This window comes from Hipposideros armiger, unplaced genomic scaffold (genome assembly GCF_001890085.2).
Source record: "Hipposideros armiger isolate ML-2016 unplaced genomic scaffold, ASM189008v1 scaffold_285, whole genome shotgun sequence".
Lineage (NCBI taxonomy): Eukaryota > Metazoa > Chordata > Mammalia > Chiroptera > Hipposideridae > Hipposideros > Hipposideros armiger.
Window position 1 is genome coordinate 277,109 of NW_017731635.1, and position 15,276 is coordinate 292,384.

At 44.3% G+C, this 15,276-nt stretch overlaps 1 protein-coding gene across 2 annotated transcripts in view; it reads right to left on the minus strand.

Annotated features, from left to right (window-relative positions):
- Positions 1-7,916: 7,916 nt before the first annotated feature.
- Positions 7,917-15,276, minus strand: part of RUNX1 (RUNX family transcription factor 1) — a 237,856-nt gene continuing 230,496 nt past the window's right edge. For both annotated transcript variants that reach the window (XM_019658651.1, XM_019658650.1), the window contains one exon: positions 7,917-12,390. In XM_019658651.1, the coding sequence (XP_019514196.1) occupies positions 11,915-12,390 (476 nt within the window). In that variant the 3' untranslated portion in view covers positions 7,917-11,914. The remainder of the gene's footprint in view (positions 12,391-15,276) is intronic.

The window sequence follows — 15,276 nt, forward strand, 5'->3', positions numbered from 1 at the left end:
TCATAGTTGCTCCTCATCCTGTCTAACACTTCCTATTGTCTTCCTTTTCATTGTTTTGCGAAACATATTTATTAGTCACAATAATGAAATGAATTGGACGTTTCTATCTTTACCTCCCAGGCACGGTAGCTGAGGCTTGGTGATTCCAAGTCATTGATTAGGCTTGAGGAGCACAGGTTTTGGGAATGTGTTACTGTAGGAAAGAGATCATGTCACCCCAAACCAATCCATAGAAAACCCGCCTAATGATCAATCATCTTATGGCCGTTTTCCTTCCAATTCACCTCTGAAAGTTTTGTATCTGTTTGGAAGCTCTTAATGTGAAACTAAATACAAAGCAACATAACTGAATAAAACGAAATTTAAAAAGTACCAACATTGCTTAAAATTCGAGAAAAGAATCTTTAGAAAAAGTGGCTAAAAAGTCCCTCATTTATTCACAAGGGAGAAAAGGATGCCCATATGTTTTTTTAAAAAGCCATTACCCACAAATCACTGCAAATTCGATGACTGTTCATCAAAGACTCAAAAACATAAGTCAGAAATGCCCTTAGAAATATTCAACAGTTATAAAAACAAGGTGGCAAATGAAGATGGGATGTGGGAAAGAATGCAAAAACCTTTGAAGCTGGATTGAATTTTAAGGTAACTTGTCTATCAGGCAAATGGATCACAGACAAAGTGGTTTCTGACAAGCTGACCTAGACATTTTTGGGTTGTTATAAACCTTAAGGTTGAGTTAGGACTGAGTTATGTGTGGAGGTGCCAGGCTGCCCATCATGGTAGGTTCTGGACTTACCCTCCTGCCCCCTCTCACTTCCTCATTGTAGTCCCCAGTCTCGCTAAAATGGAAGGAATCACAGTTTGGGAGAAGAGAAAGCACTTCTTTCCTCAGTCAGTGATTTTGCCAGAGGTGACTCCACAGAAACCATTTGTGTGTGTGTGTGTGTGTGTGTGTGCGTGTGTGTGTGTGTGTGTGCGCGCGCGCATGTGTGTGCATGTGTGTTAGAAGTGAGTTTGTCTGCAAATGACAGAAAACCACACATATGAGTGGTTTAAGTGAGAGAAAGATGTTTAGTTTTCTTTCACGTAGATGAATCCAGATGTGGGCAGTCCAAGGCTGGGATGGGGGCTCCACGAAGACATCGGGCCAGGCTCCTTTTAATGCCACCTGCCCTCCTTGGGGAATGGTTCCCTCCCTCTCTCTAATCATCACCTCCTCATTCTAGTCAGCAAGGCTGGGGAAGAGATGAAGGAGAAGGGGCAAAGTATGCACACTAGCCCTCCTTTGAGGAGGTTTTCCAGAAGCTGCCATACTCCACTTCCATCTAGGTAACACTGGGCAGCAATTTGTCACGTGGGAAGTCAAGCTGCAAGGGAGGCTGTGAGGTGTGGTCCTTCTTCCAGACCGTCGTGTGCCCAAGGGAATCTATCACTAAGCAAAACAGACATTGATGTAGTCAACCACTAGGGTTTGGCTTTCTAAAACTCATTAATGGAAGAAAGGTACAGGTATTTTAACTGTATGAATCCTGCTGTTTTTGCAGGTTTTAACATGAAGGCCTTTCTGTTTGACAATTAAAATCAAATGAAACACAGTGGAATCTTCCCTCCATCCATGGATGCCATCTGGTTTGTATAGGAAGAAGGTGAAGCTGAAACTTAGGCCACTGCTGTGGTGCTGCCCGCCCATGGGCAGTAAGGCCACAGGAAGAGGAAATTCCTCCCCCATCAAGGGGAAGATGAACACATGGAGAGGAGAATTCAAGGGTCCCCTGGTTTTGCAAAGAGTCGGGTCTTGATCAGGGAGTACTTGGAAGATGGAACACAGCTTTCTTCTTATTGAACCTGTATGAGTGGCTCTCAGGTTGCATTCCTAAGAAGCGAGATGGACCAAACTTTTTCAGCTATCATAGCTTCTGTTTCTACCTGGATGGATTCTCCATTGATGGAGGACACCTTGGGGAGCATGTATAACCCAGTCTCTGCTTCCCCTGCCCCACCATGAGCCCTAGACAAATTCGATCCTCCCCAAATTTTCATCTCAGGGAATTCTTCTAATTTTTAAGGCCAAAATCCTTGAAGGTGTCCTCGACTCCTCTCTTTCTCATACAACATATCCAATCCATCAGCATACCCTGTTGGCTCTACTTTGAAAGTAGATTCAGAATCCAACCACTTTTTTACCTCCTCTACAGCAATAACCTCCTACGTGGATCACCCAGCTGAACAGGTAAATGGAGGCTGAGATCCAGCCATGCTCCACTCACTGAGCCTTGTGCTTTGCTCCAAGGCTGCATCCATTTGAAAGAAAGGATGCTCTTTTCAACTTGCACCAAGATGCCTAGTAGGCGAGGTTATGTCACTCCTCTGTTCAATAGCCCCTCACTCAGAAGAAAAGCCAAAATGCCACAATGGCGGCTCTATGTGACCTGGCCCTGCTACCTCTGTAATGCCATCTCTCTTTACTTCAGCCACACTAGCCTACCTGCTCAATCTCAAATATGGCAAACAAGGTCCTGCCGTCGGGCCTTTGCACTTCCTGTTCCCTTTGCCTAAAACAACTCACACCCACCACATCCTTCAAGTCTCTTCACAGGGAGCTGTTTCCGGATATCTTAGCACTCCATCCCTGCACCCCATCTTCTTTACCCTCCATAGCCACATCCCCATCTATTGTGGGATGAATTGTGTTCTACAAAAGATATATTCAAGTTCTAACCCCCAGCACCTGTGAATGTGATCTTATATGGAAATAGCATCTTTATAGATGTAATCAAGTTAAGATGAGGTCATACTAGATTAGGGTGGCCCTAATCCATTGACCAATATCTTTATAAGGAAATTTGGACAAAGACACACAAGAGAGAATGCCTTAATGAAAGAGACAGAGTTTGGAGTAATGTGTCTATAAGGCAAGGAACACTAAGGATTGGGGCAAGCACCTGGAGCAGAGAAGGGGAGAGGCCAGGAACGGATTCTCCCTCAGAGCCTCCAGATGGAACCAACCTTGCCGACAGCTTGATCTTGTACTCTGGCTTCCAGAACTGTGACACAATACATTTCTGTTGTTTTAAGCTATCCAGTTTGTGGTACTTGGTTATAGCGATCCTAGGAAATTAATATGTCACCTGAAATACAATATGTTACGTGTTGATTTGTTTGAGGCCTTCCTCCTCCATTAGGAGGGAAAGCTATGCATTGTTCACTGCCATAGAAACATTTTTTTGGTGAAAGGCGGCCATTTTGTAAGAGAGGCCGCACAGCATTTAATTGCCTGCAAAAACCCTCACATAATCACTGAGGTGAGGGAAGAAAGTGGCTGCATACAATTATTTGTAATAACAAATAATCATACTGTGTATGTGTGTAAGACTTTTCATCTTCAAAACACTTTCAAAACATTAATTAATCCTTACAACAGCTTCAATGAAATGGAAACTAGAGGGAGAATTTGAGGTATGCAAAATTTAATTACCAATATTAAGATTTGGCACACAACTAACACTCCTCCTACTGGGGCAGTAAACACATTCCATGCCATCTCCTCTCCCTTTGAAAAAACGAGTACGAGAACTTCTATTATATGTCAGGAAGGAGGCAAAGCTACCTCTGAGAAACCCCAAGGGCAAGGGTGAGCTATCCATGCATCAGAGAGAGGGTGCCTTCATTCCCTTTGGAATTCCCTTAGGATCCTGGGATCTAATCGTCTGAGATCCCAGCTAAGCAGAGCCACGGATGCAGGGTGGGCTGGTTTTGAACAAATGGGAGGGAAATTTTGTCAGGTCATAAGATAAAGCTCAGCCAAGGATCCCAAACCTAAAAAAAAATGGTGGTGACTTCATGGCATCCTGAGTCACAGTTGGATACTTTGTGAGGACTTTGTTAACATCATCTGGGGGGTGAGGGAAAGCTTGGCTTTGTACAAAGACAGACAGTGGGTTCCAAGTGACCAGGCACCATGGAGCTGCTTGTAGAATCCTGAAACTTTGAATTTTCTAGGCTGGAGGGGTGGAGACCCAGTGTTCATGCATTTATTATAACAGAGGAAGGAGCTGCCCAGGCCCTCTGAAGCAGAGAGAGTGCTTCATGCCATGGGCCATCAGCCTCTGTATCCCCAGGCATGTGGCCTGCTGGTGGGGGCTTTCCCAGCTGTCAATCAAGGACTCCTGCATAGTTCCCCATTTCTTAAATGTGGCCCGGGTATAGCAAGTTCCTTCCAAAGAGTACAGTAAGGAAAGGGAGGAAACAAAGGGTAACCTCACAGAGTAGAACCTGATAAACGTCACTTCCACCAGGTGATCAGGCTCAACATCCATAAGCTATGCAGTCATAAGCTATGCAGATAGTCTATGCCCTTGATATGATATGATACAGACGGCATGCTACCTCGGTGATCTTCCCTGCCAAACCCGTAACCCCAGTCTAATCTTAAGAAAAAGGCAGTCGGCAAATTCCAATCGAGGGCCATCCTACAATATACCTGACCAGTACTCTTCAGAATTACCAAGATCCTCATAAACAAGAGAATTCTGGGAAAGCATCATGGCCAAGGGGAGCCGAAGGAGATAGGACAATTACATGTAATGTGAGATGCTGGAACAGAAAAAGAACATTAGGCGAAAACTAAGGACATCTGAATAAACTATGGACTTTAGTTAATAATGAGGTATTGATATTGGCTCATTAATGGTCCCAAATGCACCATACTAATGTTTTAATGTTTACGACATCAGCAACAGGGGAAGTTGTGTTCTGGGAGTGGGTACATGGTGGGTGGGGAAATGGGAACTCTCCATACTCTTTGCTTAATTTCTCTGTAAATCTAGAACGGTTCTAAAAAATAAAGCTTATTCATTAAAACTAATCAAATGAATGAAGGGCTTGGTTGAGCAGGGTGGGGGGCTCCCTCTGAGGCTGTCACTCAGATTTCATGGGGCCTGCCTGACACCCTTGGACATGCAGGGAGGGGTTTTTAACCTGGAACCTCTCCAGGGTTTTGTGCACTGAGCGAGGCTGAACAATTTCTTTGGAAGCCCTTTCAGTTCCCCCTTCTCCAGAAACTCTCACACAGCCGTTTCTCCCTTCTGCTTTTCAAACTAGCAAGAAGGAGACATTATATAAAGAGACAGGCCGCCGCTGAGGGTTTAGATAACTCATTTGCCATCACTGAACGTCTAACACTGCTCAGAGCTTCATTACAGAAAGTGGTTAAAAGCAGGGAGTCCTGGGCTGTCAGTGGGGCTCAATTCACTGCTTCTCCACCAATGGCTGTGGGGCCATGGGTGAATTGCTTCACCTCACTGCACCTCCATTTTCTTATCTGAAAAATGGACACAACCACAGAATCTCTCTCTCATTGGGCCATTGTAAGAACTGAATAAATCAGTGTATGTGAAGCGCTTAAACCAGGGCCCGGTTAGCAGTAAGCATTCAACAAATGTTTATTGTTACTGTTTTCTTCAGGCCAACATTCCTCCTCTGGAGGACTTTGAGCACTTCAGAAGGTACAAAATCGCTGTGACACTAGGGTCTGCTTTAAAAAGTTGCGATAGATAGTGGTAATCCAGCATCTACCTGGCAAGTCTCTGTTTTCTTCTTCCTAGCACATGGTCCTGACCCTAGAAATCGAATTCAATAAAACCTTTTGAGGGCCGGCCAAGTGGCGCATTGGTTAAGAGCTGGCTTGGGATGCCAACTCTGAGCAGCAGGGCCCCGGTTCGGATCCCACATATGAGGTCCAGTGACACTGCCCTCCACAGCTAAGATGCTGAACAACAGCTCAACCTGGAGCTGGGCTGCCATGAGTCACCAGTGACGGCGTAGGCTGCAGTGGAGCTGCAGTGGGCTGCATGAGCTACCATGAGTGGCCGTCCAGTGATAGGTGACCAATCTGCCTCAGCCGGGAAGAGCGCAATGATAATACGAACATGGGCCAGGAAAGCAACGTCCTCCACAACTAGACTGAAGAACAAAAGGACAGCAACTTGTCTGTTCCCCTTCCCCAATTCCCCAGTGCTTTTCCCCTCCCCCAATTCCCCAATAAAACCTTTTTTAAAAAAACCAACCTTTTGAAAGAGCAAGCTGGAGGTATCTATCAAAATGTAAAATCGTTTTGAGCCAGCAGTTCCTTTGAAATGTACAATAATTCTAGCATAAGGGCATAAGATTTATGCAGAGAACACTTATAATGGCAGGACACTGGGAGCAACTTAGATGCCTATGGATAAAGGAGAGGGTATATGACCATGTGTTCTGATGCAGGGCTGTTCCTGGAAAGAATGAAGTAGGTCTAAGTGTACTGATGTGGAAGGAGGCGCACTGTATACTAAGTGAAAAAACTGTGCAGTGATATGTATTGAGACGATGTCTTTTTGCATGGGTGGAGATAAGTGTGCGCTGTATATTATGGGTAACAGGAAAAAGTCTGGAACGGTGGACACAAAACAGTTGGCAGCAACAGCAAGGCATGGACTGGGAGAAGTGGAAGACGTTTTACCTTTTTGTTTGGCAGTGTTTACATTTTTAATAACGAGCAGTGTCACTTTCTCTATTTCACATTTATGGTGCATGTGTTATGTGCCAAGCGCTTGTAAAAGGGTCTAACGTGTATGAACTTATTTACATCTCATAACTTAAAGCATTATTATCCCGATGTTATGGTTGAGATAGAGATAAACTAGGGCACTGGCTCCATTTGTTCCCTCGTGTGCGACAGAAGTGGGACTCAAACCCAGGCGGGTCCTTCAGCCACTCCACTAGGCGAGGTCTCTGAACATCTGTAACCTGATCCTCCCGCCCATTTCCTGCCTTCGCTCATTAGCCATGACTTCCTCTGTCAGTCATTTCTTTTGATCCCACTTGCTTTGGTTCCTGACATTCTTTGTGGCCACGGTGCAGCCCATTGAAGACCATGAGATGGCAACGACAAGAACTGGGAAGGAGCTTCACTCGGAGCCTTGAGACGGAAATACTAAGAATAATCTGCACAGGGGTGGTAGTGAGGGTGGAAATTCTTTTAAAAAAACTCCTACCACTATTCGAGGCTGCCTCTTATAATTTACAGACACAGAGGCAGATGAGGGTGACTGGCTTCAGTTGAACATACACCCTTTCCACTTTGGGTTTGCAAATCCCATGTAATTCTTTTTCTGTCGCTTTTCTTTTTAAACAAGCATTAAAGCATGCTTCAGTGCTCCTTTCTGCCCAAAGGTGCAAACTGGAAGGCTGGGCCTCAATTCGGCCATTGTGCCCTCAGGAGACTGGAAGCCTGGGTCTCAGCTAGGCCATCGTGCCCTCAGAAGTTGGACTGCGATGGAAGCCCTAGAAGGAGAGGGCAGAGACTTCTGCTTGTAGCCAGGCAAGCCTGTGAAGGGAATCTCTTGTGTGTTGCAGGGGGCTTCATGTGGCTTCCCAGCCTTCTGTGTCAGGGAAAGACAAAATCAATGTGATATGGTGTATGTACTTGCCAAACTTGTTTATTTGCCATTTGCTAGTTATTATGCTGGATTTACAGAAGATTGTAGTACAAAGAAAGAAAGGCTCCAGTGGGTCCCAGGCAGCAGCAGGCCAACTGCCCTGCACAGGCTGGGCATGACGAATGCCCTGACTACGCACAGTGAACTACTTAAGACGTAAGATGGAGTGCCTGCTTTCCCGCATGATCTAGAAGCACCTTGGAGAGGGGCTCCTGGGGTGCTCTCTCATATTGTATCTGGTTTAACACTTGTGATTGACAGTTCCCTTTCAGAACATATTCAATGCCAGTGCCAGGGAGAAAGAAACCACACACACATTTCCAGGGTGCTTTGTGAACAGATCCAGTAACTGTTACCCAGGTAGACACTAGGTGGGGCCTAGTCAAGGAGGACAGCGTTTCCCACGGTTACTTTCTCAATAGATGTGTTCTACTGTCATTTCAATTTGAAAGTTTATTTTTTTCCATTGATTTTTATACATCCAGAATAGCACAAATAACCAACAGGGGTTTTTTTTGCACATTCATTTCCCCCAGAACAAAAAGTGAACTTAAAAAAAAAAAAATTGGAACCATGCTATTTGCTCTTTACAAAAGTGAATAAAAAGTAGCTTGTTTTAAAGTCTAAAATAAACAAGGTAGAAAGAAGCATTTTTGTCTACAGTATTTAGCAAACATAAGAAAAAGTCCTTAGAAACACACAAAAAATTGAAAACAGTTCTTACAGGTATTAACAATATTTTATAATGAAGCTTAAAATCTATTTACATACATAAATACAATTAACTTTGTTGATGCAACTCTTCTGGAAGTAAAAGATAATGCCAAATGATCAGCCTCATCAATACTGATCTGGCTAAAAGAAGGGGGAAAACTCCAAACAGACAAACAAAACCCCTGCCAAACAATTGTATACTGTAGGTAAACAAAAAGGCATTTTGTTCAGGTATAAAAAATGTTCTCTGAGATTATTGTTAAACTGATTTTTGATGTATAAAAGACCCCAAACATGTCATCCCCCCCAAAAAAAAAAAAACCCACCAAAAACAAAAATCACCAGGACGGAATGTCCCAAGGAAACAGGTATTTCAGGAAAGAAATCTGCAATCCTAAATTGCAGGACATCTGAGTGAAACCATTCATTTCCTTTCTAATCAGAGCATTTCTGTTTATCTGCACAAAAACCCCAGGCAGCAGAAAGGCTGTCTATTAACTCACTGATTGTAATTTGCCCAGGAAGGCTTCTGTTGCTGCACTTGGACAGTAAGCAGACCCAGAATGGTCGGCAACGTCTCTGTTCTGCTGGAAGAAACCCATAAGCAGGAGGAAAGCTGACTCACCATGTTCCTTATGTAAAGGGAGGAGAACCGCAGCTCCGCTTGTTTTGGATATTTGGTGTTGGGGTGGGGGTGTGTGCTATATTTCCTTATACAAAGTGGAAGAATGGACTGGGGGGTGCAGGGTGGGGAGAGAGAAAGAGGGAGATATGAAGGGGCAGAGAGGGAGAGAAACAGAAGCATTTTAGATAGTGAGAAAAACAAAAAACTGAAATGAAACGTGTCCATGTTGAAATTATAAATAAGGGCATGAATACGCAGTAGAGATGGCTTATTTAATCTTTCTTCTCCTGCACCAATGCTTCCAGATACATCCAGTTATTACATTATTGGCTTAAGGGTCTCCCTGAAAAAAGGACCACCTTAATTTACCTGAAGGCAATGAATGCAAATCCTTAGGGAGGAAAATGCATTGAGTATGAGACCTATCTACAAAACAAGGAAGGTTTATTTTTTTCTGGACCAATTAACTGCTACCTGTGCTGGTAAGGGTCTATGAAACTCTGAATGGCCAAACCAGTGGGTCTACAACAAAGTGACATGCCCTCCTCATACACGGCTTTGAGAGTGAAGATTCAATGTACGAGATTGTCTGATTCCCCTCTAGGGCATTAGGCTGATTTTGAGTTGGAATATCTTCAGGTACAATTGAACTGAAAAATATAATTTTTTTTCCTTCGTTTTTCTCCCAACATTTTATCAGGTCAGATATGGCAACTCGTGCTGAGAAGAACATTTAAATTCAACTTGGGGAAAATGGGCTAAGGTTCCTTTTAAGAAATAAACATTTTAAATTTACTGGCATTTAAGGATAACTTTGCTGCAAAAATGTAATATAGGATACAACATGAAATTGAATTGTGGAGGGAGAATTATGTCTAAAATCAAAATGAACATATTCTGAGTTTCTCCAAGATCTGCTTTAGGTTTTTTCTAGATAAGAACGACCTGACAACACAAATTGGTTACTCTTTAACTCTTACCAAAGTGCTACTGCATTTGTGTAAAACAAATAATCAATATATATATATATATACATATATATAAGAAAACTCAAAAAACAAGTTGTTTTAAATAAGTCCAGCTGTCTTGCTGCCTGCAGCCAAAGATTTTTCTAATTGGAATCCTTAAATTTATAAAATAAAAATCAAACACTGTTCTAAAGTCCTGCTTTCAAATACTCTTCTGAGTTGACCTGAAATTGTTTCAGCTAATTTAAGAGGTACATTAAATAACAACCAGATCATTTTAAGCACACATATGTCAGAATCGGCAGTTAGTATTTATGAGTTGTACAACTGCCTCCTGACCAAATCCTCCAATAAAAATAGTGCCATAAAATTTACAGTGACATTGGATATGTTTGAATTGTAGCCGTGGGCAGCAGTGACATCCTTCCTGTCATGCTGATGTGCAGGGAAAAGCGCACACAGCCCACAGGGTAGGGTCTCAGCCAGGTGGAAGCAACACCAAGGTGGTGGTGGAGGACAGCGTGGGATGGGGTCCTGCACAGGTGGGATGATGCTCTCCCATGGGACTCCAGAGACAGACAGACAGACAGACACACACACACACACACAGAGGGAAACTGGCTTGTCCGGGCCTGCTTCTGGGCCCACCCTATGGAAGTTTAGCTGGGGACCTTTGGCTGTCAAAAGCACCCGGTCTAGTCCCAGGCTTGGGGAACAGCCACAAGTTTTGTTCTGCATAAATGAACAGGTACTGGATCAAAGAGGAATATTCTCTTGGAGCTAAGAACACCTGAACTCTGGATTCAGATGATCTCTTTTCTATCCCAGAACTGAGCATTTAAGGGACCCCCTCAGTTCATTTATTTAGTTCCCATGTGGATACAGCTTACTTTGGGTTTGTTCTGTGACAAAGCATGTCTGAAATGATCAAGAAGCTATGGAGTGAGCAAATCCCTAGGCAGAAAATAAATCCTCTCCAGAGGTGCAATCATTGGCATCTACATGAACGGTCTGGAGCCAGATTTGACCTTCTCTGTTTGAAGGGAGGGGGTCAGATATGAGACCCTTTGTTGAGCTTGGCAGAGAATTCCATACTTCAGATCTTTGGAGTGACCCTTAATATCAAAAAAGCCTATGAAAAACATTGCTGCATTAGCTACCAACTCGTTTGATTAACATTAAAGGAAGTTTAATGTAAACAATATTTAGATAACCAAGTGATCACATTACCCATCCTTTTTTCCCAGCCTTCTTCAATGTGATACATTTAACTTTGGCTACTATCAAAAAAAAAATGTAGTACTTGATATTTTTCTTAATATAAGTACATTTAAATAATAAAAAAAGTATCAACACATAAGTAAGTGTCTAAACATCAAGATACATAAATATCTAGGGATTCCTTGTGGGAATACAGTAGTTGAAAATGACCCAAAGCTGTAGCTGTTTCTCAAAAAACAACTACACACAAGTCCAAAAGAAAAGTTAAATAAAACAGAAAGAGGAATCATATTTCTTTCAATTGTCATAGCAAGAAAAAAAGCAAGCTCAAATTTATATATATATCTATATATATATATATCTATATAGATATATATATATATAAAATAAAAACCACCCCAAATGCAAATACGCATTTTGCAATTTATAAGGTGCTGGAAAAGAAAATTAAAAATATGAATTTGATGCCAAACAGGATGAGCTGTCTTCCCCTCACCCCTAAACCAAAATTCCACGCTCTTTGGAATAAACAACTTGGTTAAAAAGTGAAGTCAAGGGTATAAAATCTTTCGTTTATTCACAGCATTGCTAAATCAGAAGCATTCACAGTTTCCCTCCGGGAATCTTCCTGTTTGCTTTACCACGTGCCCACGTGGCGGGGGAGCGGACACCCTCCAGTTGCGTCAGGTCTGAAAAATCGGAGACGGGCCGACAGCCACGGCGCGCCGCGCGGGCTTCAGGGGCGCGGGCGGCTTGGAGGCCGCAGGCACGCGCTCCCCAGGGCCGGTGGCCGGTGGCGGGTCCCACGCGGATCTCTCCAGAACACAAGGCCGGGCCCTGACGAGGCTCTTGCTGGGGCGACGTCCGGCGGCGCGGCCCGGCTGACCCGGCCGGCGCGACGGGCCCCCTCAGTAGGGCCGCCACACGGCCTCCTCCAGGCGCGCGGCGGGCGCCATGTTGGTGGGCGAGTTGCTGTGGCTGCCCTCGGCCTCCACCACGTCGCTCTGGTTCGGGAGGCTGGGGTTGAGCAGCGCGGACCCGGTGGAGGCGTTGGTGCAGGGCGGCAGGATGCGCGGTGGCGAGCGCTCGCCGCCCACCATGGAGAACTGGTAGGAGCCGGCGGAGGCACCGTAGTAGAGGTGGTAGGACGGCGAGCTGGCCTGGAACGGGCCGCCCTGCGCCTGCGACGAGCCGGGGTAGGGCGGTGGCAGGTACGTGTGGTAGCGCGTGGCGGAGCTCATGGCCGACATGCCGATGCCGATGCCTGACGTGACGGGCGTCGGGGAGTAGGTGAAGGCGCCGGGGTAGTGCATGCGAGGGTCTGAGATGGAGGGCAGCGCGGGGAACTGGCGCGGGTCGCCGAAGGCCGTCAGGTCCGGCGCAGCTGCAGGGTGGGGAGATACTACGGTGAGAGACGGGAATTCAGGGAGGCCACGCCCCTCCCCCGTCGGCCCGCCCACAGGAGGGTTACCCAGAATGCCACTGCCCAGGAAGATGGAGAATTACCCAGAAGGCTGCTGCCCAGGAAGATGGAGGAGTACCCACAAGGCTGCTGCCCAGGGAGATGGGAAACGCTGAATGCTGTTGCTTAAGGACATAGGGACTTCCCAGAATGCCGCTGACCAGGGAGCTGGAGGGTTACCCAGAAAGCCACTGCCCAGGAAGATGGGGGATTACCCAGAAGGCTGCTGCCCAGGGAAATGGGAAACAATGAATGCTGTTGCTTAAGGACATAGGGACTTCCCAGAAAGCTGCTGACCAGGGAGATGGTATGATAATGCACAGTAATATAAGATAATATATGGCATCATGTAATATAATATGGTATATAATATAGTATAATAGTATAAATATAATAAAGATACAATATGTAGAGTCTAGACGTACTATATTGGGTTGTCGGAAAAGTCATGACGCATTTTTGTAAAAAAAAAAAAACAGACAAAATACGTCATGACTTTTCCGACAACCCAATAGAATATGTATAATATAGATATAATACTGATATAATCCCAGGGCTGGCAAGCTACAGCCCATGGGCCACATCTGGCTGTGCCAATTTTTGTATGGCCCACAAGCTAAGAATGAGTTTTATTTTTTTTAAAGGTTTGAAAAAAAATCAAAAGAAGAAAAACATTTCCTGACATGAAAAGTACATGAAATTCGAATGTCAGTGTCCATATATATAAGGTTTTATTGGAATCAGCCTTACTTATTCTTTTTTGTATTGCCTATGGCTGCTTTTGAGCTACCTCTGCAGAACTGAGTGGTCATGACACACCCCACAGGGCCCAGAAAGCCTAAAAGATTTAGTATTTGGCTCTTTACAGAAAAAGTTTACCAACCCTCTATACAATCAATATATTTATACAACGATATTAATATAAATTTAATCTGTGATATTAATATAATTATAACAATATATAACCTACAACAATATAACACTATAATTACAAATGGAATGGATGTATTAATGAATTAATAGAATATATGCATGATATGATGTAGCATAACAATATTAATATATAATAACATAATACATTATACATAATATTTAGATTGCATCATAGGAAATTGCCATATTTGTAGGACTCAAACAGCTCCAAATTGGAATTTCCTGTGAGTCAATCTCTGCATACCATAGTGGTGACTGTGAGTGAATGTTAGTGACTATCAGTACCACTTTCTCCCCACATCTACCTCAGACTAGTTCCACATTTGTAGAAACAATCCAGCCTCGATTTCACCTGGTATTCTCTACTATGTGCTTCACTGGTTTGTTAACACGAATGGCTGCAGAACCTTAAATTATCTACTCCATTTTCACACATGTTGAAAGTTCACCAGGAATGGCAAAGCTTTGTCTATAAAACTCATTTCGTTAGGATTACACATTTACAGTTTCACAGAGTGGCTTTGGCTAGCCTTTATTGCATCCCTTTGCATTTTTCTTAACCACAGGCGCCCTTGGGAACTACTAGGGGGGTTGGGTGCCAGGCAGTGTTCCCAGTGTCCTGTAGATCAGAGTTTCTCAAAAGTGGCACTATTGACCACTTTTGTGCCGACAGTTATGTGTTGGGGTATGGAGGGCTGTTCTGTGCATTGTAGGATGACTGGCCGCTCTCTTGGTCTTTGCTCACCAGATGCCAGTAGTGTCCCCTCCCTCTGAACTGTGACAACCAATAAAGTCTCCAGACACTGTCAGATGTCCTGGGGGTAGGGGTGAGGGGGGCCACCCCTGTCTCCCACCACCACCCCTCTTTGAGAACCAACACTGTAGATGCAGGATGGTGTCCTGGGGCAGTTTCCCTTTCTCAGAATTATTCATTAAATGACCAGGCTAGGACCATAGTCTTTCTATCAGCAAACCCAAAGGCAGCAACAACACGGACCAGAGGCAAGAATTCAATGTTTTAAAATTTGTAAGTTCTCAGATCAACATACAAAATAACTTCAGGCTCAGAATGGCATGTGGCCTGTGTCCTCTTGTGTTCGGGCCCACAGAGAAACTTGAGAGAGCCAAAAGCTTGCTCTGAAAGGAAAGCTACCAGGGTGGATTAATCTGTTTTTGGAAGGCATCGGCCCTTGATCAACTTCCTCATATTTCAAGCCTATTATTCCAGCAGGGAGAGCTAGTGTGTTCTCTCTTTCAATCTCTCTCTCCCTCCCCTTCCCTCCCTTCCCCTTCTCTCAGCTAGCCTCCCTCCTTCCCTTCTTCCCTCCCTTCTTCCCTCCCTCTCCCTCCCTCCCTTCCTCCCTCCCTTCCTCCCACCCTCTAGTGGTTTTTTTATTGCTCTAACACATTTTTTTTAAATGACCTCCTCTGTAAATTTGGGGTGAATGTGATGAGGGGATGTACTCCTCATCAGAGAGGTAATTAAAGTTTATAGAAACAACTGAAGTCTGCAGCAAATTTCTCCACTAATGAGGAAACCAGGAGTCTGACTTTCAAACAAACACTCCTGTTAATCTTTTCTAAGCGAGTCAGACATGTGGGCAGGGAAGAAGTTGTAAACTGACAGTGCTTCTAGGCCTGCCCTTCCACAGCCACTCTCTAGTTTGTCCTGAAGCCAGGCCGCACCTCATTCCACAGGGTTTGTCCCTGCCGGCTCACTGGGGCCATCTATGAGCAAGCCCTGTGTCACTTGTTTTTGCTCACACGGAGAGCTGTGACATGCTTGAGAGTTAACAGGAAGCTTTACTCCGTTTTTCCAGTAAGATTTATGTAGTCCAGGGAGAAGCCGAGGCAGGAGGAAAAGCATTAGGCAAA